At 34.2% G+C, this 26,042-nt stretch overlaps 1 protein-coding gene across 2 annotated transcripts in view; it reads right to left on the bottom strand.

Annotated features, from left to right (window-relative positions):
* Window positions 1-26,042, bottom strand: part of Nos (Nitric oxide synthase) — a 614,880-nt gene that overhangs the window by 364,669 nt on the left and 224,169 nt on the right. For both annotated transcript variants that reach the window (XM_089089493.1, XM_089089494.1), the window contains exon 6: window positions 12,165-12,306. In XM_089089493.1, coding sequence (XP_088945619.1) covers window positions 12,165-12,306 — 142 coding nt within the window. The remainder of the gene's footprint in view (window positions 1-12,164; window positions 12,307-26,042) is intronic.

Genomic DNA, 26,042 nt, shown 5'->3' with positions numbered 1-26,042 from the left:
ATTCTCTTGATTTTTCGAAGTTTACTTTGAATATCTTTCGTGAAATGCAAGAGTTGGAATATTTCAGTAGTGTTTTGTCGTGGTTTACCCTGTCTTAGTTAAATTCTCATGATTTTTCAAAGTTCATTTGAATTTCTTTCGTGAAATACAAGAGTTGGAAAATATTTCAGTAGTGTTTTATCGTGGTTTACCTTGTCCCAGTTACATTCTATTGATTTTTCAAAGTTCATTTTGGATTTCTTTCCTTGAAATGCAAGAGTTTGAATATTTCAGTAGTGTTTTGTCGTTGTTTACCTTGTCACAGTTACATTCTCTTGATTTTTCAAAGTTCATTGTGGATTTCTTTCCTTGAAATGCAAGAGTTGGAATATTTCAGTATTGTTTTGTTATGGTTTACCTTGTCACGGTTACATTCTCTTGATTTTTCAAAGTTCATTTTGAATTTCTTTCGTGAAATGCAAGAGTTAGAATATTTCAGTAGTATTTCGTCGTGGTTTACCATGTCACAGATACATTCTCTTAATTTTTCAAAGTTCATTTTGAATTTCTTTCGTTGAATTGCAAGAGTTGGAATATTTCAGTAGTGCCTTGTTGTGGTTTAACTTCTCAAAGTTACATTCTCTTGATTTTCAAAGTTGATTTTGAATTTATTTCGTTGAAATGCAAGAGTTGGAATATTTCAGTAGTGTTTTGTCGAGCTTTACCTTGTCACAGTAACATTCTCTTGATTTTTCAAAGTTCATTTTGGATTTTTACATTCTCTTGATTTTTAAAAGTTCATTTTGAATTTCTTTCATTGAAATGCAAGAGATGGATTATTTCAGTAGTGTTTTGTTGTGGTTTACATTCTCACACTTACATTCTCTTGATTTTTCAAAGTTCATTTTGGATTTCTTTCGTTGAAATGCAAGAGTTGGAATATTTTAGTAGTGTTTTGTTGTGCTTTACCTTGTCACAGTTACATTCTCTTGATTTTTCAAAGTTCATTTTGAATTTTGTTCGTGAAATGCAAGAGTTGGAATATTTCAGTAGTGTTTTATCGTGGTTTACCTTTTCACAATTACATTCTCTTGATCTTTCAAAGTTCATTTTGGATTTCTTTCCTTGAAATGCAAGAGTTGGAATATTTCAGTAGTGTTTAGTCGTGGTTTACCTTGTCAAAGTTGCATTCTCTTGATTTTTAAAGTTCATTTTGGATTTCTTTCCTTGAAATGCAAGAGTTGGAATATTTCAGTAGTGTCTTGTCGTGATTTACCATGTTACAATTACATTCTCATGATTTTTTAAAGTTCATTTTTGGATTTCTATCGTTGAAATGCAAGAGTTGGAATATTTCAGTAGTGTTTTATTATGGTTTACCTTGTCACAGTTACATTCCCTTGATTTTCACATTTCATTTTTTAATTTCTTTCGTTGAAATGCAAGAGTCAGAATATTTCAGTAGTGTTTTGTCATGGTTTACCTTGCCACAGTTACATTCTCTTGATTTTTCAAAGTTCATTTTGAATTTCTTTCATTGAAATGTAAGAGTTGGAATATTTCAGTAGTGTTTTGTCGTGGTTTACCATCTCACAGTTACATTCTCTGGATTTTTCAAAGTTCATTTTGGATTTCTTTCGTTGAAATGCAAGAGTTGGAATATTTCATTAGTGTTTAGTCATGGTTTACCATGTCACAGTTACATTCTCTTGAATTTTAAAAGTTCATTTTGAATTTCTTTCGTTTAAATGGAAGAGTTGGATTATTTCAGTAGTGTTATGTCGTGGTTTACCTTGTCACAGTTACATTCTCTTATTTTCAAAGTTCATTTTGAATTTCTTGCGTTGAAATGCATGAGTTGGAATATTTCAGTAGTGTTTTGTTGTGGTTTACCTTGTCATAGTTACATTCTCATGATTTTTCAAAGCTCATTTTGAATTTCTTTCATTGAAATTCAAGAGTTGGAATATTTCAGTAGTGTTTTGTCATGGTTTACCTTGTCGTAATTACATTTTATTGATTTTTCAAAATTCATTATGGATTTCTTTCCTTGAAATGCAAGAGTTGGAATATTTCAGTAGTGTTTTGTCGTGGTTTACCTTGTCGTAGTTACATTCTCATGATTTTTCAATGTTCAAATTCCACATTATTGCACAGAAATATCAAAACCATAGGTTAGGTTAGGTTAGGCTAGCCTACGTACGCGCGTACGTAGGCTAGTCTAACCTAACCTAACCTATGGTTTTAGTATTTCTGTGCAATAATGTGGAATTTGAACTTTGAAAAATCATGAGAATGTAACTATGACAAGGTAAACCACGACAAAACACTACTGAAATATTCCAACTCTTGCATTTCAATGAAAGAAATTAAAATGAACTTTGAAAAATCATGAGAATGTAACTGTGACATGGTAAACCATGACAAAACACTACTGAAATATTCCAACTCTTGCATTTCAACGAAAGAAATCCAAAATGAACTTTGAAAAATCAAGCGAATGTAACTGTGAGAAGGTGAATCATGACAAAACACAACTGAAATATTCCAACTCTTGCATTTCAACAAAAGAAATTAAAATGAACTTTGAAAAAATCAAGAGAATGTAACTGTGACAAGGTAAACCATAACAAAACACTACTGAAATATTCCAACTCTTGCATTTCAATGAAAGGAATCCAAAAATGAACTTTGAAAAATCAAGAGGATGTAACTGTGACAAGGTAAACCACGACAAAACACTACTGAAATATTCCAACTCTTGCATTTCAACGAAAGAAATCCAAAATGAACTTTGAAAAATCAAGAGAATGTAACTGTGACAAGGTAAACCACGACAAAACACTACTAAAATATTCCAACTCTTGCAATTCAAGGAATGAAATCCAAAATCAACTTTGAAAAAATCAATAGAATGTAACTGTGACAAGGTAAAGCACAACAAAGCACTACTTAAATATTCCAACTCTTGCATTTCTACGAAAGAAATTCAAAATGAACTTTAAAAAATTAAGAGAATGTAACTGTGAAAAGGTAAACCATGACAAAACACTACTTAAATATTCCAACTCTTGCATTTCACCAAAAGAAATTCAAAATGAACTTTGAAAAATCAAGAGAATGGAAGTTTGAGAATGTAAACCACAATAAAACACTACTGAAATAATCCATCTCTTGCATTTCAATGAAAGAAATTCAAAATGAACTTTGAAAAATCAAGAGAATGTAACTATGGAAAGGTAACCCATGACAAAACACTACTGAAATATTCCAACTCTTGCATTTCAACTAAAGAAATTCAAAATGAACTTTGAAAATTAAGAGAATTTAACTGTGACAAGGTAAACCATGACAAAACATTACTGAAATAATCCAACTCTTGCATTTCAATGAAAAAAATTCAAAATGAAATTTGAAAAATCATGAGAACGTAACTGTGACAAGGTAAACCATGACAAAACACTACTGAAATATTCCAACTCTTGCATTTCAACGAAAGAAATCCAAAATGAACTTTGAAAAATCAAGAATATGTAACTGTGAGATGGTGAACCACGACAAAACACTACTGAAAATGTTCCAACTCTTGCATTTCAATGAAAGAAATTCAAAATGAACTTTGAAAAATCAAGAGAATGTAACTGTGGCAAGGTAAACCATGACAAAACAATACTGAAATATTCCAATTCATGCATTTCAATTAAAGAAATCCAAAATGAACTTTGAAAAATCAAGAGAATGTAACTGTGACAAGGTAAATCACGGCAAGACACTACTAAAATATTCCAACTCTTGCTTTTCAATGAAAGAAATTCAAAATGAACTTTGAAAAATCAAGAGAATGTAACTGTGACAAGGTAAGGCACAACAAAACACTACTGAAATATTCCAACTCTGGCAGTTCAACGAAAGAAATTCAAAATGAACTTTGAAAAATTAAGAGAATGTAACATTGACAAGGTAAACCACGGCAAGACACTACTGAAATATTCCAACTCTTGCATTTCAACAAAAGAAATTCAAAAAGAACTTTGAAAAAATAAAAGAGAATGTAACTGTGACAAGGTAAAGCACAACAAAACACTACTGAAATATTCCAACTGTTGCATTTCAACAAAATAAATTCAAAGTGAACTTTGAAAAATTAAGAGAATTTAACTGTGACAAGGTAAACCATGACAAAACACTATCGAAATATTCCAACTCTCGCATTTAAATGAAAGAAATCCCAAATGAACTTTGAAAAATCAAGAGAATGTAAGTCTGACAATTTAAACCACAACAAAACACTACTTAAATAATCCATCTCTTGCATTTCAATGAAAGAAATTCAAAATGAACTTTGAAAAATGATGAGAATGTAACTGTGAAAAGGTAAACCACGACAAAACACTACTGAAATATTCAAACTCTAGCATTTCAACGAAAGAAATTCAAAATGAACTTTGAAAAATTAAGAGAATGTAACTGTGACATGGTAAACTATGACAAAATACTACTGAAATAATCCCACACTTTCATTTCAATAAAAGAAATTCAAAATGAACTTTGAAAAAATCAAGAGAATGTAACTGTGATAAGGTAAACCATGACACAACACTACTGAAATATTCCAACTCTTGAATTTCAACTATAGAAATCCAAAAATGAACTTTGAAAAATCAAGAGTATGTAAATGTGAGATGGTGAACCACGACAAAACACTACTGAAATATTCCAACTCTTGCATTTCAATGAAAGAAATTCAAAATGAACTTTGAAAAATCAAGAGAATTTAACTGCGTCAAGGGAAGTCATGACAAAACACTACTGAAATATTCCAAGTCTTGCATTTCAACGAATAAAATTAAAAATGAACTTCGAAAAAATCAAGAGAATGTAACTGTGACAAGGTAAACCATAACAAAACACTACTGAAATATTCCAACTCTTGCATTTCACGAAAGAAATTCAATATGAACTTTGATAATTCAAGAGAATGTAACTGTGACAAGGTAAAGCACAACAAAACACTACTCAAATATTCCAACTCTTGCATTTCAACGAAAGAAATCCAAAATGAACTTTGAAAAATCAAGAGAATGTAAGTGTGACAAGGTAAACCATAACAAAATACTACTGAAATAATACAACTCTTGCATTTCAATGAAATAAATTCAAAATGAACTTTGAAAAAATCATGAGAATGTAACTGTGACAAGGTAAACCACGACAAAACACTACTGAAATATTCCAACTCTTGCAGTTCAATGAAAGAAATTCAAAATGAACTTTGAAAAATTAAGAGAATGTAACTGTGACAAGGTAAACCACGACAAAACACTACTGAAATAATCCAACTCTTGCATTTCAAAGAAAGAAATTCAAGATGAACTTTGAAAAATCAATGGAATGTAACTGTGACATGGTAAACCATGACTAAACACTACTGAAATATTCCAACTCTTGCATTTCAACGAAAGAAATCCAAAATGAACTTTGAAAAATCAAGAGAATGTAACTGTGAGATGGTAAACCACGACAAAACACTACTGAAACATTCCAACTCTTACATTTCAATGAAAGAAATTCAAAATGAACTTTGAAAAATAAAGAGAATGTAACTGTGGCAAGGTAAACCATGACAAAACACTACTGAAATATTCCAACTCTTGCATTTCAACGAAAGAAATCCAAAAATGAACTTTAAAAAATCATGAGAATGTAATTGTGACAAGGTAAATCACGACAAGACACTACTGAAATATTCCAACTCATGCATTTCAAGGAAATAAATCCAAAATGAACTTTAAAAAATCAAGAGAATGTAACTTTGACAAGGTAAACCACGACTAAACACTACTGAAATATTCCAACTCTTGCATTTCAAGGAAAGAAATCCAAAATGAACTTTGAAAGATCAAGAGAATGTAATTGTGAAAAGGTAAACCACGATAAAACACTACTGAAATTGTCCAACTCTTGCATTTCACGAACGAAATTCAAAATGAACTTTGAAAAATCAAGAGCATGTAACAGTGATATGGTAAACCATGCCAAAACGCCACTGAAATATTCCAACTCTTGCATTTCACGGAAGAAATTCAAAATGAAATTTGAAAAATCAAGAGAATGTAACTGTGACAAGGTAAACCACGACAAAACATTACTGAAAAATTCCAACTCTTGCATTTCAACGAAAAAAATCCAAAATGAACTTTGAAAAATCAAGAGAATGTAAGTTTGACAAGGTAAAGCACAACAAAACACTACTGAAATAATCCATCTCTTGCATTTCAATGAACGAAATTCAAAATGAACTTTGAAAAATCAAGAGAATGTAAAAATCCAAAATGAACTTTGAAAAATCAAGAGAATGTTACTGTGACAAGGTAAACCACGACAAAACACTACTGAAATATTCCAACTCTTGCATTTCAAGGAAAAAAATCCAAAATGAACTTTGAAAAATCAAGAGAATGTAAATGTGACAAGGTAAACCACAACAAAACACTACTGGAATATTCCAACTCCTGTATTTCGAGCACATAAATCCTAATTGAATTTTTAAAAATCAAGAGAATGTAACTGTGACATGGTAAACGACGATCAAACACTACTAAAACATTCCAACTCTTACATTTAAATGAAAGAAATTCGAAATTAACTTTGAAAAATCAAGAGAATGTAACTATGGTAAGGTAAACCATGACAAAACCCTACTGAAATATTCTAACTCTTGCATTTCAAAGAAAGAAATCCAAAAATGAACTTTAAAAAATCAAGAGAATGTAACTGTGACAAGGTAAATCACGACAAGACACTACTGAAATATTCCAACTCATGCATTTCAAGGAAATAAATCCAAAATGAACTTTAAAAAATCAAGAGAATGTAACTGTGACAAGGTAAACCACGACAAAACACTACTGAAATATTCCAACTCTTGCATTTCAAGGAAAGAAATCCAAAATGAACTTTGAAAGATCAAGAGAAAGTAATTGTGAAAAGGTAAACAACGATAAAACACTACTGAAATTGTCCAACTCTTGCATTTCAAGAACGAAATTCAAAATTAATTTTGAAAAATCAAGAGCATGTAATAGTGATATGTTAAACCATGCCAAAACACCACTGAAATATTCCAACTCTTGCATTTCGCGAAAGAAATTCAAAACGAACTTTGAAAAATCAAGAGAATGTAACTGTGACAAGGTAAAGCACAACAAAACACTGCTGAAATATTCCAACTCTAGCATTTCAACGAAAGAAATCAAAAATGAACTTTGAAAAATCAAGAGAATGTAAGTGTGACAAGGTAAACCACTACAAAACACTACTGAAATAATCCAACTCTTGCATTTCAATGAACGAAATTCAAAATGAACTTTGAAAAATCAAGAGAATGTAAAAATCCAAAATGAACTTTGAAAAATCAAGAGAATGTTACTGTGACGAGGTAAACCACGACAAAACACTACTGAAATATTCCAACTCTTGCATTTCAAGGAAAAAAATCCAAAATGAACTTTGAAAAATCAAGAGAATGTAAATGTGAGATTGTAAACCATAACAAAACACTACTGAAATATTCCAACTCTTGCATTTCAAAGAAAGAAATCCAAAATGAACTTTGAAAAATCAAGAGAATGTAACTGTGACAAGGTAAAGCCAAACAAGACACTACTGAAATAATCCAACTCTTGCATTTCAAAGAAAAAAATTCAAAATGAACTTTGAAAAATTAAGAGAATGTAACTGTGAGAAGGTAAACCACGACAAAATACTACTGAAATATTCCAACTCTTGCATTTCACGAAAGAAATTCAAAATGAACTTTGAAAAATCAATAGGATGTAACTATGACAAGGTTAACCACAACAAAACACTACTGAAATATTCAAACTCTTGCATTTCAACGAAAGAAATCCAAAAAATGAACTTTGAAAAATCAAGAGAATGTAACTGTGACAAGGTAAACCACAACAAAACACTACTGAAATATTCCAACTCTTGCATTTCAAGGAAATAAATCCAAAATGAACTTTGGAAAATCAAAAGAATGTAACTGGGACAAGGTAAACCACGATAAAACACTACTGAAATATTCCAACTCTTGCATTTCATGAAAGAAATTCAAACGAAAGAAATTCAAAATGAACTTTGAAAAATTAAGAGAATGTAACTGTGACAAGGTAAACCATGACAAAACACTACTGAAATAATCCAACTCTTGCATTTCAATGAAAGAAATTCAAAATGAACTTTGAAAAATCAAGAGAATGTAAAAATACAAAATGAACTTTGAAAAATAAAAAAAGTTAAAAAAATAAAAAAATTATTAATGTATTTATGTAAATTAATTAATAATAAATTAATTTATGTAAATTAATTAAAAAAATTAATTTACAGAAAGAATTTCACAATTTCATACAAAGGAAACGAATCCCATCACGCACTTTGAACAGAGATCAGCACGAATTTTCACGGTAGTTGAATCCAGTCATTACACTGTCTGCTTGTATGGCGGGTGTACTGTCCGCTTGAAAGCATTATAGATATATGGAAGACACCCCGATTGAAACTATTATAGCTATATGGGGAGACACCCTCGTTGAACAGATTGTACCATTACTACTAACATTTTTTTAATGATATTGCAAGACATGTTTTTATGCCAAATTTTGACGCCGAGTCCAAGGGTAGTGTTGAGTTGGTCATCGTGTTTCAATTTTAGTTTCTATATGCTATTTAATTTGCAATAAGCTCTGATTTTCTTGCAAAATATAGTTGTAGGCCTAAATCCAGATTATAATGAACCTACGAAGCTTTGCAGGGTAGTAAACGGACACGGAAGAACCATGTTCGACAGAAGCTGAAAGCCGAAACCGCTAACAGGATTAAAGAGTGTTTATTATTTTAAGTATTATACATTTATATAAAAATACTTGTGTTGGAGTCAAATGAGTAAAGATACAAGTAAAGCCCGTCAAAATACAATTCTCGCATATCCCAACGGTTTTCCCCAAACGTACGAAAAAAATCCCACTATTCCTCGTCTGAATCGTCGCTGTCTGCACCACACCGCCCACCACATGCGCAAAGAATGTCCAATGGCTTTATCCCCAAACAAGGGCAGTTTTTACCGCACACAGTTTTACAGTAACAAAAGGTTGAAGCCTTGTTGACAGATGTAGGCCATGGGGTCAGCGCTGAAGTGACTGGACTGACTCCTAAAATGTCGTGATGGGTCCAGCCAGCTTCAAGTGGGTTGAAGATTCTTAGGAATCTTAGGAACCTCTAATTCTTAGGAATCACAACCTGGAGAATAATGATTTCGGGCCCGTACATAATGATGTTTCGGATATCACTTCTCACTTTCAGTGTAAGATCAGCAAGTTTTTGAACGGGCTGTGATTTAACAGCTGATGTAGCAAATATTTTGTTGCTCTTCGAGAAGAAAAAACTGACCGTTTCACGTCCAATAATGCAACGTAGCAGCTCTATTGACTCTAAAACAACCGAAGATGTTCTGTTTATAATTTTATGGATCGGAAAGACTCGGTCACGGAACTGAACGTAGAGATCGGGTTCATAGCCTGGGTCACACTTGCAGAGGAATATTTCACTATAGTTCTGTAATAAAATGACCACAATGTCTGTATCATTCGCTTCAACAATCACTTGGGAACATCTATTTCTATAGCATTCGGCATCATGGAGAGCCACGCGCGTGTCTGCTTCTTTATGTGTGCTGCACAAGGTAGCTTCGTAGTCCGGGGTTCAAATCTAAAGTCATTTGAATGGGACCAGTTTTAGCACCTTCATTCTGTCACTGAATCCGCCAGAGATGTAAATGGTAAATCTTAATTCAGAAGGACAGACCTGGCTCCACAATTCAAAAATACATTTGATAAGTCATGCGTTACTCTCTGACTGCATAAGCAAAATATCCCGGTTTTCTAGCACCAGAAAACCGTAACGATAAAAATCTTCGTCACTGTATTTCCTCTCCACTCATGATATCCACTACCGTCTTTTAGAACAATAGGATGCACGGACATGTTTACAAGGCTGAACACTCCATCATACCGATCAGCTACAATATGCAGCTCGGTTGTCGATTTTGGATTTCGATTTAATGGCCTTGCAAGGATTTGTTTCAAAATGCCTCAATGGTTTCGGTCTTGTCTGGCACTTTCGACCGGATTAATGGCATGAAATCTACCACCACACCAGTTTCCGTGACCGTGTTAATCGGTACTTCGCTAGGCCAACTTTCTAAACTTGCAGAGGTGCGAATGAACTCGAAAAAGCTTGACTTCGTACCCGATCGAAGTTTTAATACGTTCACCAGCTCCTACTTCTAATGCTAAGAAGTCCCCGATCAAACTTGCATAATTACAGTATAGGCCAAGTCCACATAGTAATGTCACAACATGCTCATTAAACAGTTTGAGATAAAAAACTCATTCTTAATTTCAACCTGGTCTTTAGTTTTCATCTTGAAACCTAGTACTGAGTTTCTGTTCACTCATTTCCAGCAATCTGAAAGTTATTTAGCCTATCTGTCCATGACATTACATAGTTACATAAGGCATGCATTAGGCGTCGTCCAGTTCCTATTCTGAGCTCTAACCACTAACAGTACAGCTTCTCAATCATACTACCAACCGCAAGTTTAGTCAGCAACAGAGTTCACAAAATTGTTTCTTTCAAGAAAGCTATTTTTATCCTTTTCGTCTTCTTCTTCCTACGAAATGCATACCTGCGAAATTTGTTCTCAAGATGGAGTAGTAAGAACATTAGCCTATAACAACTGAAGTTGATATTTGGTTGAAAAGTAAAGTTCATATTTGGATTTGGTGTTAAATTCTAGCATAAAAGATGTGCCACATCATCATTTTTGAAAAATGCATTTTTGCATATATTTTTTGGCCTATACTTTTTCAAAAAATTCTAGACGGATTTAACCGAACAGTTTAGGCTTTGAACTTTACAGCAATGTAAAGCTAAATACGAAAGGTAAATTCTGAAAAAGAACGAAAAACACAAAAATTATAGAAAGATCCGAGATACGTGGTTTAGCTGAAAATGAACCTTTGAATTTTGAGATTTCAGGGGATAATTAATAAATATTAGCCTATAGATCCTTGGCTATACAAGATATCGGAAAAAGTTTAAGATATTCTATGATAAGACCATACTAGGAACAAAATGAGATGTCGCTTCACTAAGTCGGAGTGGTATCCTTAGAAAAAATAAACAGTCTGTACACGTTTTATAGGCTTAAAAATGGTGTTTTTTTTGCTTTTGCAAGGTCAAGCCGTGATCTCCAGCTTTGCCACCACCCATATTCGGATTCAGCGTGGTCGCTATAGTCGGAAACTATTGTTAAACTAGCTGTGTTTTTCTAATCACCTCAACTCAGAAATAAACAAGATACGCTTTAATGGTCCCCGGACTATGAACTAAATACCATCTAGTCTTTTAACATCTTCAGGTTATTTATAAGTTCTGAAGTTGAAAGATATTGGTTGGTAATAACAATTTTGTTGGAATATTTTCGTTATTAAATAGTTATTTATCCTTCCTCTTCGATCAGTGACGACCCTTGGGGTGATTATCGCCAAGAAATAGACATTGACACACTTCTCTGGTGTGTTGGCGTCAATCAGCTCAAAGCCAAAATAAACGGATTTGTCCTTTTACAGTCAAACTATTGAGTTTTACATTCTTGTTCTTTTAGATTGTGGTGGTTGTTGTTTTCTGTGTTATGCTTTCATGTATAATAAGTAACATAATATTTGTTGTCTGCATAATACATAAGCAATAAAACAATAATTGCGTTGCTGCTCAATTGTTAGGTTTGTGTTATATATTCTCTTGTTGAAATGTTTATCTAAATAAAAAAAACCATGAAAATATGTATTTTGTTTGAAAGTATCTAGTTCACCTATTCCGAAGCTTGCTATGTTATGGAACAATTGTTTAGTGGATAACGATATACTGCATCAACAAGAAAATTGACCACAGCTGATATACTGCAAGTTTAATTAGCACAGACATTCCAGCACAAACACTCCCTTTTTAGTTAGGAAGCGGAAGGGTTGAGGGGATATTTAGTATTGTAGATGGGTGATGAAGCGAGATTAAAAAAAAAAAAAAAACGAGCCAAGTTTTATTTTGAAAACAACTTATACTACCTCTGTAAATTCTGCGTTTAATGGATCACCAACTATGCTGCCATCAGGTTGTCGGTAACCTGCATACCCAATAAGCTGACTATTCCAGATTCGAAAGTCACCTCTTCCTTCCAATCTTGGTTGGAATACAGTTATCGCGGACCTAAAATATACCAAAAAGTAGCGAATTTAAGGATAGGGTCTAATAGCCCTTCTATCCTAGCTATTAAAATAATGTAATGTTTTAGCTGATTAATCAACAATGACAATTTTTTTCATTGTTGAAAAATTTGTTGAAAAATCATTAAAAAAATCATTTGTTGAAAAATTGAAAAATTGTCACTGAAAAAATATAAATGTTTTTACTTTTATGACTTTAATAAATCAAATAATATTAACATTTTGATTACTAAATATCAGTATATGTATATTAAACTGACAATGTGCATTCATTTGTATTTTTTCGGAAAAGGACAAATTTTGTTCTGGCCTTGGGAAGGCACAACTTGTGTTAATTTCTGCTCGTTTTGAGTTTGACTCGGTCAATTATTGTAATTTCTGTTCATTTTGAGTTTCATATATTTATCAATGCTGATTTGTGAGTAGAAAGGGGTCAGGAGGTCCCACGGGGGCTCCATATATGGGAATAGAGTCCCTAGGGAGAACACCTGTGCTGTCAGTCCCGATCCCACACCATATATGGGCATGGAATCCCCAGGGAGAACACGTTTCCGAGAAATTGATTGCGTAACCTAGCCTAACCTCATGAGCTACAAGGGGGGCTCCATATATGGGCATAGAGTCCCTAGGGAGAACACCTGTGCTGTCAGTCCCAATCCCACACCATATATGGCCATAGCCTCCCTAGGGGAAATGGATTTCTGAGAAATTGATTACATAATCGAAGGAGAATTTTATTGATCTAGGACTCATGATGGGGCTCCATTTATGGGCATTGAATACTGACATGACACCATATATTGGCATAGAGTCCCTAGGGAGAACACCTGTGCTGTCAGTTCGACGGGGCACCATATATGGGCATGGAATCCCCAGGGAGAACACGTTTCCGAGAAATGTCTCCGGGCAAAGTTTATTAATGTCTTGGATGTATTTCCAAGGAGAATTGTCTCCGGGGCGAAGTTTATTAATGTCTTTGGAGTTCTTCCAGGAGAATTGTTTCCGGGCGAATGTTTTGATCTTAGAGATGAAGAGATTAGCGCGGGAAAGAGTTTCTTAGTAATTTCAAATGTGACAGCGCAGGGATGCCAAAAACAAAAGGAACACGCTGAAATTACGTTTAGGGGTTATTTGGGCGAAAGCATTTTAGACATTTTAGGGAATTATTTCGGCGAAACAGTTAGAGACATTTTAAAAGATGATTTTAGAGGAGGTTTTAGAAGAGGATTTGAGGGTGAAACTCTGTGGTCGTTATAATACACAAGTTCCATTTTAACAGCGTCGTGATGTCCCCTACCCCAACCCCAAAGGGTTCCGATCCCCCTACCCCAACCCCGAAGGAAGCCCCCGGTCCCCAAAGGTCCCCCGGGCTCCCAAAATGCCCCCGCCGTCCCAAAGGCCCCTGAGCCCCCAGTTTTTAATACTTTTATAAGGCTTTATTATATCTTTTCAGAACAAGTTTTTTTCTTAATATCCATCCTAAACCCATTTTACAAGTTGATGTACCCATCCTTTTCACCCACAACTTTGCTATACTGCTTTTCTTGAATGCTCCAACACCAAGCAATACTTTTCAACGGCATTTCAGAACCAGTTCTTTTCTTAATGTCCTTCCTAAACCCATTTTACAAATTGAAGTACCCATCCATTTCACCCACAACTTTACTTTACAGCTTTTTGAATGCTCCAACACCAAGCAATACTTTTTAAAGGGCATTTCAGAACAATTTCTTTTCTTAATGTCCGTCCTAAACCTATTTTAGAAGTTGAAGTACCCATCCTTTTCACCCACAACTTTACTTTACAGCTTTTTGAATGCTCCAACACCAAGCAATACTTTTCAAAGGCATTTCAGAACCATTTCTTTTCTTTATGTCCTTCCTAAGCCCATTTTACAAGTTGAAGTACCCATCCATTTCACCCACAACTGTACTTTATAGCTTTTGAATGCCCAACACCAAGCAATACTTTTCAATAGGCATTTCAGAACACGTTCTTTTCATAATGTCCCTCCTAAACCCATTTTACAAGTTGAAGTACCCATCCATTTCACCCACAACTTTAATTTACAGCTTTTTGAATGTTCCAACACCAAGCAATACTTTTCAAAGGCATTTCAGAACCAGTTATTTTCTTATTTTACAAGTTGAAGTACCCATCCATTTCACCCACAACTTTACTTTACAGCTTTTTGAATGTCCAACACCAAGCCATACTTTTCAGAAGGCATTTCAAAACAAGTTCTTTTCTTAATTTCTCTCCTAAACCCATTTTACAAGTTTAAGTACCCATCCTTTTTCATCCCACAACTTTACTTTACACCTTTTTGAATGCTCCAACACCAGGCAATACTTTTCAAAGGCATTTCAAAAAGGCATCCCACTCCTTAAGAATTTACACGTCTTTTGTCCGCACGCATCTAGAATATGCTTGTCCAGTTTGGCACCCTGGTATCTCTCGCGAAGAATCGGAAAAAATCAAATCAATTCAAAAAAGGGCCTTGCGAATAATTTTCAAAGAAGGCAAGGTGCCGTACTCTCTGCTCCTAAAAAAGCTAGTCTGAAAACCCTGGAGCAAAGGAGGGTTTCATTGTGCCTCTGTTTTGCAAAAAATGCCATAACAAACCCTCGGACGGCAAGTATTTTCCCCAAACGTCACTCCCCATCCAGATTACAGCCACCTCGAGTTGTTTCTGAGCCCATCCCTACTTTGTCCCCCATTCGCTGCGATACTTTCAGATACGAAAGAACTTTTATCACCTTCATTACATAGAAAATGAATAAGATGCCTCAATAGTTTCTTTTTTTCCCTCTTTTTTGTTTATTAGCTGATGGTACTGCCCAGGTTCTTGCACTCTTTTGCTTGCCCCCCCCCCCTTTCTTGACCAGGTGTTATTGTTTTTAAGTCTTTTATTGATTTACTGTAGTTTAATTGCTGACACTTTCTTAGTATCCCTTTTAATTTAAATGCATTTATGTCTCGTTCTGAGTTTAGTTTGACCAGTTTTTAATGCATTTATGTCTCGCTCTAAGTTTATTTTGACCAATTTTTGTTTTTTTTAATGTTTTAATTGACTTTTTACAGTTTTAATTATTGACTTTTAAATGATGTTCATTATGGTTTTCTCTATTTTGTTGTTGTTCTTTGCATTTTTAGTGTAACGATTTATTTATTGTCGACTCCAAAGTCCGAATTCGGCCCTTTGTGGGCTTGTTATAGCGATTTTTTTTGAAATAAATATCTTATCTTATATCTTATATCTCCAACACCAAGCAATACTTTTCAAAAGGCATTTCAGAACCAGTTATTTTCTTAATGTCATTCCTAAACCCATTTTACAAGTTGAAGTGCCCATCCTTTACACCTCCAACTTTACTTTACAGCTTTTTGAATGCTCCAACACCGAGCAATACTTTTCAAAGGGCATTTCAGAACAAGTTCTTTTCTTAAAGTCCATCCTAAACCCATTTTGCAAATTGAAGTATCCATCCTTTATACCCCCAACTTTACTTTACAGCTTTTTTGAATGCCCCAATACCAAGCAATACTTTTCAAAAGGCATTTCAGAACAATTTCTTTTCTTAATCTCATTCCTAAACCCATTTTACAAGTTGAAGAACCCATACTTTTCACCCACAACTTTACTTTACAGCTTTTTCAATGCCCAACACCAACCAATAATTTTCAAACGCATTTTAGAACAAATTATTTTCTTATGTCCTTCCTAAACCCAATTTACAAGTTGAAGTACCCATCCTTTACACCCACAACTTTACTTTACAGCTTTTTGAATGCTCCAACACCAAGCAATACTTTTCAAAGGAGATTTCAGAACAAGTTCTTTTCACAATGTCCATCATAAACCCATTTTACAAATTGAAGGTCCCATCCTATTCACCCACAACTTTACTTTACAGCTTTTTGAATGCTCAACACCAAGCAATACTTTTCAAAAGGCATTTCAGAACAGGTTCTTTTCTTAGTGACCGTCCTAAACCCATTTTACAAGTTGAAGTACCCATCTTTTTCACCCACAACTTTACTTTACAGCTTTTTGAATGCTCCAACACCAAGCAATACTTTTCAAAAGGCATTTCAGAACCATTTATTTTCTTAATGTCATTCCTAAACCCATTTTACAAATTGAAGTACCCATCCTTTTCAACCCAACTTTACTTTACAGCTTTTTGAATGCTCCAACACTAAGCAATACTTTTCAAAGGGCATTTCAGAACAAGTTCTTTACATAATGTCCCTCCTAAACCCATTTTACAAATTGCTCTTCTGAATTTTCTCAATGAAAAAGAAATTAGTTATTAATCAATTCTATTTTTCCAAATAATATAAAAATTTTCCACTTCGGTTCAGATTTTTCTCAAAGGGATACACACACACACACACACACACACAAACTTACACACACACACACTCAAAAACTTACACACACAAAAACTTACACACACAACATTACACACACACACAAAACTTACACACACAAAAACTTACACAAACACAGAAACTAACACACACTCAAAAACATACACACACACACAAAAATTTACACACACACACAAAAAATTACAAACACAAAAAAACTTACACACACACAAACAAATTTAGACACACAAACAAACAAAAAGACACAAAAAAACTTACACAAACCAAAAAACTTACCCACACACAAAAAAGCTTACACACACACAGAAACTTACACAAAAACAAAAAAAGTACACACACACACACAAACTAACACACACATAAAAACTAACACACACACACAAAAACTTAGACACACACAAAAATTTAAACACACACAAAAACTTACACACACACAAAAACTTACACACACACAAAAACTTACACACACACAAAAACTTACACACAAAAAATAACACACACACAACAAATTACACACACACAAAAAATTACACACACACAAAAAACTAACAAAAACACAAACAAAAACTTACACACACACAAAAACTTACACACACACACAAACACAAAAACTTACACACAAAAAAAAACTTACACACAAAAACTTACACACACACAAAAACTTACACAAACATAAGAACTTACACACACACAAAAAATTACACACACACACAAAAATAACACACACAAAAACTAACACAAACACTGAAACATACACACACTCAAAAACTTACACACACACACAAAAACTTACAGACACACACAAAAACTTACACACACAAAAAAACTTACACACACACACACAAATTTAGACACACACAAAAAATAAAACACAAACACAAAATTACACACAAACACAAAATTAAAACCACAAAAAAAATAACACAAACAAAAAAACTTACACACAAAAACAAACAACAAAACATAAAAATGAACACACAAACACACATACACACACACAAAAAAAATTACACACACAAAAAAACTTACACACACAAAAAAACTTACACACAAAAACTCAAACACACACAAAAACTTAAACACACAAACAAAAACCTACACACAAACAAAAAACATACACACACACACAAAAAATTACACACAAAAAACTTACACACACACACAAAAACTTACACACACACAAAAACTTAAACACACACAAAAACTTATACACACACAAAAACGTACACACACACAAAAACTTACACACACACAAAAAATTATACACACACAAAAAATTACACACACACACAACATTACACACACACACAAAACTTACACACACAAAAACTTACACACACACAGAAAATAACACACACACAAAAACATACACACACACACAAAAACTTACACACACACACAAAAACTAAAACACACAAAAAAACTTACACACACACACACAAATTTACACACACACAAAAATTTAAAAACAAAAAAAAACTTACACACACACAAAAAATTTCACACACACAAAAACTAAAACACACACGCAAAAACTTAAACAGAAAAAAAAACTTACACACACACAAAAAAAATTAAAAACACACAAAAACTAACACACACAAAAAAACATAAACAGAAAAAATTACACACACATAAAAACTTACACACATAAACTCACACAAACACACAAAAAATTACACACACAAAAAAAATGATAAACACACACAAAATTACAAACACAAACAAATTTACACACACACAAAAATTAACACACACTCACAAAAAAAAACTTACTCACACACACAGAAACTTATAAACACACACAAAAATTTAAAAACAAACAAAAAAAATTAAACAAACAAAAAAAAAAAAACACACAAAAAAAATAAAACACACATAAAAAATTACACACACAAAAAAACTTACACACACACACAAAAAATTACACACACAAAAAAAATTACACACACAAAAAAACTTACACACACACAAAAAAAATTACACACACTTAAAAAAACTTACACACACAAAAAAACTAACACACACAAAAAAACTTACACACACACAAAAATTTAGACACACACACAAAAACTTACACACATAAAAAACATACACACACACACAAAAACTTACAAACACACACAAAAACTTACACAGACACAAAAACTTACAAACACACACACAAACTTACACAAACACACACACACACAAACTTACACACACACAAAAATTTACAGAAAAACTTAAACACCCACACACAAACTTACACAAACACAAAAACTTACTCACACACAAAAACTTAAACACACACAAAAACTTACACACACACACAAAAACTTACACACAAAAAAAAAATTACACACACATAAAAACTTACACACAAACAAAAACTTACACACATATAAAAACTTATACACACACACACAAAAACTTACACACACAAAAAAACTTACACACACACACACAAAAACTTACACACATAAACTTACACACACACAAAAACTTACACACATAAACTCACACACACACAAAAACTTACACACACACAAAAACATACACACACACAAAAACTTACACACACACAAAAACGTACACACACAAAAACTTACACACACAAACAAAAAACTTACACACACAAAAACTTTCACAAACAAAAAAATTTACACACACACAGAAACTTACACATACACAAAAAGTTACACACACACACAAAAAATTACACACATATAAAAACTTACACACACACAAAAACTTACACACACACATAAAAACTTACACAAATACAAAAACTTACACACACAAAAACTTAAACACACACTAAAACTTACACACACACACATAAAAACTTAGAAACACAAACAAAAACTTACACACACACACACACACACAAAAACTTACACACACACAAAAACTTACACACACAAAAAAACTTACACACACACAAAAAATTACACACACACAAAAAAAACTTACACACACACAAAAACTTACACACACACACACAAACTTACACACATACAAAAACTTACACACACACAAAAACTTACGCAAACATAAAAACTTACACACATAAACTTACACACACACAAAAACTTACACACACACAAAAACTAACACACACACACAAAAACTTACACACACACACAAAAACTTACACACACACAAAAACTTACACACACACAAAAACAAACACACACACAAAAACTTACACACACACAAAAACTTACACACACACAAAAAACTGACACACACATAAAAACTTAAACACAAACAAAAACAAACACACAAAAAATAAAACACACACAAAAAAAATAACACACACAAACAAAAACTAACACACACACAAAAACATACACACAAAAAAAAACATAAACACACACAAAAAATTACACACACACAAAAACTTACACACGCACAAAAACTTACACACACATAAAAACTTACACACACACAAAAAAACTTACACACACACAAAAAACTTACAAACACAAAAAAAAATTACACACAAACAAAAACTTATGCACACAAAAAAAAATACACAAACACATAAAAACTTACAAACACACAAAAACTTACAAACACACAAAAAAACTTACACACACACAAAAAATTTACACACGCACAAAAACTTACACACACAAAAAAAATTACACACACACAAAAAAAAACTTACACACACACAAAAAAAACATACACACACATAAACTTACACACACACAAAAACTTACACATACACACAAAAACTTACACACAAAAACAAGCACAAACACAAAAACATACACACACACAAAAACTTACACACACACACAGAAACTTACACACACACATAAAAACTTACACACACAAAAAAACTTGCACACACATAAAAACTTACACACACACACACACACACAAAAACTTACACACACCAACAAAAACTTACACACACACAAAAACTTACACACACACACACAAAAACAAACACACAAACAAAAACTTAAACAAACACACAAAAACTCACACACACACACACACATACACACAAAAACTAACACACACACACAAAAACTTACAAACACACACAAAAACTTACACACACACAAAAACTTACACACACACACAAAACATACAAACACACACACAAAAACTTACACACACACACAAAAACCTCCACACACACAAAAACTTACACACACACACAGAAACTAACACACACATAAAAACTTAGACACACATAAAAACTTACACACACACAAAAACTTACACACACACAAAAACTTTTCAAACAAACAAAAAAACTTACACACACAAAAACTAACACACACACAAAAACTTACACACACACAAAAAACTTACACACACATAAAAACTTACACACACATAATAACTTGCACACACACACACAAAAAAAATTACACACACACAAAAACTTACACACAGATAAAAAAACTTACACACACACAAAAATATACACACACACAAAAACTTACACACTCACAAAAACTTACACACACACAAAAACTTACACACACACAAAAACTTACACACACACAAAAACTTAAAAACACACAAAAACTTACAAACACACACAAAACATACAAACACACACACAAAAACTTACACACACACACAAAAACCTGCACACACACAAAAACTTACACACACACACAGAAACTTACACACACATAAAAACTTAGACACACATAAAAACTTACACATACATAAAAACTTACACACACACAAAAACTTTTCAAACACACAAAAAAACTTACAAACACACAAAAACTTACAAACACAAACAAAAACTTAAACACACACAAAAACTTACACACACACAAAAAACTTACACACACACACAAAAACTTACACACACACAAAAGCTTACACATATACACAAAAAAACTTATACACACAAAAAAACTTACACACACAAAAACTTACACACACACACACACACACAAAAACTTACAAACACACAAAAACTTACACACACACAAAATCTTACACACACACAAAAACTTACACAAACACACAAACTTACACACAAAAAAACTTACACACACAAACAAACTAACACACACAAAAAAAATTACACACACACAAAAACTAACACACACACATAAAAACTTACACACACACAAAAACTTGCACACACATAAAAACTTACACACACACACACAAAAACTTACACACACCCACAAAAACTTACACACGCACAAAAACTTACACACACACACACAAAAACTTACACACACACAAAAACTTACACACACACACACAAACTTACACACACACACACACAAACACACAAACTTACTCACACACACACAAACTTACACACACACACAGATACGAAACACACATAGAGACGACACACACATAGAGACAGCACACAAACAGAGACGACAAACACACAGAAACGACACACACACAGAGACGAAACACACACAGAGACGACTTCCAATGTAAGAGCAAGCATAGAGTACGATTGCTATAGCCGCAAGCATATTTCATGTTGTCATAGATGGCAGCACACCTGCTAAGACACACACTCATAGTGAGAGACAGGCGAAAAGGTTAGGTTATTTTATGTTCACTTAAGTTAGGTTAGGTGAGAGACAGGCAAAGTTAGGTGTATGGTTAGGTTAGGTTAGGCTAGATTAAGTTAGGTTAGGTTAGGTTAAGTTAGGTTAGGTTAGGTTAGGTTAGCATACGTACGCGCGCGTACGTATGCAAACCTAACCTAACCTAACTTAACCTAACCTAACTTAACCTAACCTAACCTAACTTAATCTAGCCTAACCTAACCATACACCTAACTTTGCCTGTCTCTCACCTAACTTTGCCTGTCTCTCACAGTCTCTCACCTCACCTTTGGTCTCAGGGGCCTTTGGGACGGCGGGGGCCGTTTGGGAGCCTGGGGGACCTTGGGGGACCAGGGGCTACGTTCGGGGTGGGGGTTGGGGGATCGGAGCAATTTGGGTTTGGGGTAGGGGACCTCACGACACTTTTCAAATGGAACTTGTGTATTATAACGACCGCAGAGTTTCACTCTCAAATCCTCTTCTTAAACTTCTTCTAAAATCATCTTTTAAAATGTCTCTAACTGTTTTGCCGAAATAATTCCCTAAAATGTGTAAAACACTTTCGCCCAAAGAACTCCTAAACGTAATTTCAGCGTGTTCCTTTTGTTTTTGGCATCCCTGCGCTGTCACATTTGAAATTACTAAGAAACCCTTTCCCGCGCTAATCTCTTCATCTCTAAGATCAAAACAATCGCCCGCAAACAATTCTCCTGGAAGAACTCCAAAGACATTAATAAACTTCGCCCCGGAGACAATTCTCCTTGGAAATACATCAAAGACATTAATAAACTTTGCCCGGAGACATTTCTCGGAAACGTGTTCTCCCTGGGGATTCCATGCCCATATATGGTGCCCCGTCGAACTGACAGCACAGGTGTTCTCCCTAGGGACTCTATGCCCATATATGGTGTCCTGTCAGTATTCAATGCCCATAAATGGAGCCCCATCATGAGTCCTAGATCAATAAAATTCCCCTTCGACTACGCAATCAATTTCTCAGAAATCCATTTCCCCTAGGGAGGCTATGCCTATATATGGTGTGGGATTGGGACTGACAGCACAGGTGTTTTCCCTAGGGACTCTATGCCCATATATGGAGCCCCCGTGGGACCTCCTGACCCCTTTCTACTTTTGTGGTAGTTTCACGCTTGGTAGATTATTTGATTTTATTTCTGCCCATTTTTTGTTTAATGGAGTTCTTTACTTTTCTTTGAAAAACTTATTTTGTAGAAAATTTTGTTTAATTAATTTCTGTTCGTTTTATATTGACATAGTCTTTTCGGGGAAAAAGAAACTAATACTTTAATATCTTTTCGTTTTTTAAGACTTTATAGTTCCGCCTGCTATTTGTATGCTGGAGAAAATTTTTCAGCAATTTTTTAAAACATGCACCCTTTTAAAAATCTGGACACAAATAGTACTGTTTAATTTAGTTTCATGTCTCCTCTAGTTGACCTGAAATTGAAAACTTGATACCATTCGCCAAAAAATGTATTTACTTTCTTTGATAGCTTGGATACACTTAAGCTATTTTGATTTGATTAAATTTTAAGAGTAGGAATGGGAGGGTTGGCGTGGGAGGGTGGGAGTAGAAGGGGTATTAGTTGCCCTCAAATCACTACCAACTATTAAAAAGGGCATCAGCCCTTTCTATTTTCAATGGAATTGAAGTTCCCCTTTTTGAAGTTCCCACGACAACTCCTTTGATACAAAGTGCCCTGGTCTAAACAACAACAACAACAAAAAATAATACATTATACCCACTTCGATCTTCACTACAAAAATGTCAAGCCTTCCAATCACTTTCGACTATTAAAAACGGCACTAGGTTTTCGATCTCCAATCGAACGAGCCCTTTTGGAAACGACAACGCTTTTTATAAACAGCTTATATACCCCCAGGGCATAAATTACAACCTAACAGACCTTAGGGTGGTTGTCATCCTCTAAGACGGAATTTCCAGAACTTTCAACTACGTTATGCAGCATGGCTATCTCAAAATTTTGATTGGATGTATGTAGTGAAATAATGGGCGTCAGAGGGGCCGCAGTTACTCTCCGGTCCCTTTGAACTATTAAAAATAGTCCTAGTCCTTTCAATTTCCAATAAAATTATCCTTTTGGAAGTTTCTTCAACAAAACCTGCAAAAAAATCTTATATGTCCCCAGGGCATAACTTACAACCATTGGCCTGAGTGCTGGGGGGGAGGGTCATTCTCAAAGACCTAATTGCCAGAATTTTCTACTACGTTGAACAAAATGGCTATCTGAAAATTTTGATTGGATGTGTTTGGAGGAATGGTGGGCGTGAGAGGGGGTTAGTTACCCTTCAATCACTTTTGACTATTACAAAGGGGACTAGCCCTTTCAATTTTGCATTGAATGAACCCCTTTTGAAGTTTTAAGACAACTCTATCTATAAAAACCTTATATACCCCCAGGGCAGAACTTACAACCTTTGCCCTGGGGGCTCTGGGGGGTTTGTCATCCTTAAATACGTAATTTCCAGAACTTTCAACTACGTTGAACAAGATGGCTATCTCTAAAATTTGATTGAATGTTTTTGGGGAAATGGTGGACATGAGAGGGGGGTCAATTACTCTCAAGTCACTTTCGACAATTAAAAAGGGCAATTTCAATTTCCAATTAAATAAGCCATTTTTGAAATTTCTATAACAAATTTCTATATAAACTTTATATACCCCCAGTGCATAACTTACAACTCTTGCACTGAGGGCTCTTTGGGGGTTATCATCCTAAAAGAGCTAATTTCAAGAACTTTCAACTACGTTGAACAAAATGGATATCTCATTGGATGTGTTTGGGAAAATCGTGAGCGTGAGAGGGGCTTTAGTCGCTCTCCAATCCCTTTCAACTATTAAAAAAGGCACTAGCCCTTTCGATTTCCAATTGAATGAGCCCTTTTGAAGTTTTTACGCTTTCAATAAAAACCTTATATGCCCCCAGGGCATAACTTACAACCCTTGCCCTGAGGGCTGTGGGGGGGGGGGGGCTTGTAATCCATAAAGAACTAATTTCCAAAAATTTCAACTACGTTGAAAAAAATGGCTATCTAAAATATTGATTGGATGTGTTTGGAGAAAAGATGGGCGTTAGAAGGGCGTTAGTTGCCTTCAAATCACTGTTGACTAATGAAAATTACACTAGCCCTTTGAGTGTCAAATCGAAGGAGCCCTTTTTCAAGTTTCTACGACAAAGATTTCAATAAAAACCTTATATGCCCCCAGAGCATAACTTATAACCCTTGCCCTGAAGACTGTGGGGGGAGGGTCCTGATCAAAGGTATAATTTCCTGAACTTTGAACTGCGTGGAACAAAATGGCTATCTCAAAATCTTTATTGGATGTGTTTAGAGAAATGGTGGGCGTGGAAGAGGTGGTAGTTGCTTTCCAATCACTTTCGACTATTAAAAGGGCACTAGCCATTTAAATTTCCAATCGAATAAGCCCTTTTTGAAGTCTCTACGACAACACGTTATATAAAAAACCTTACATGCCCCCTGGGCATAATTTACAACCCTTTCCCTGAGGGCTGTGGGGGGGGGGGGTTGTCATCCTCAAATACCTAATTTCCAGAACTTAAAACTACCTTGAATAAAATGGCCATCTCACAGTTTTGATTAGATGTGTTTGGGGAAAAGGTGGGCGTAAGAGGCGGGTTAGTTACCCTCTAATCACCTCCGACTATTCAAAAGGGCAGTAGCCCTTTGAATTTCCAATCGGATAAGTCTTTTTTAAAGTTTCTACGACAACGCC

The sequence above is a fragment of the Artemia sp. Qi Xiang Cuo genome, chromosome 5 (genome assembly GCF_049724085.1).
Source record: "Artemia sp. Qi Xiang Cuo chromosome 5, ASM4972408v1, whole genome shotgun sequence".
Lineage (NCBI taxonomy): Eukaryota > Metazoa > Arthropoda > Branchiopoda > Anostraca > Artemiidae > Artemia > Artemia sp. Qi Xiang Cuo.
The sequence above is the reverse complement of the archived record's forward strand: the minus strand, read 5'-3'. Positions and strand labels throughout refer to the sequence as shown.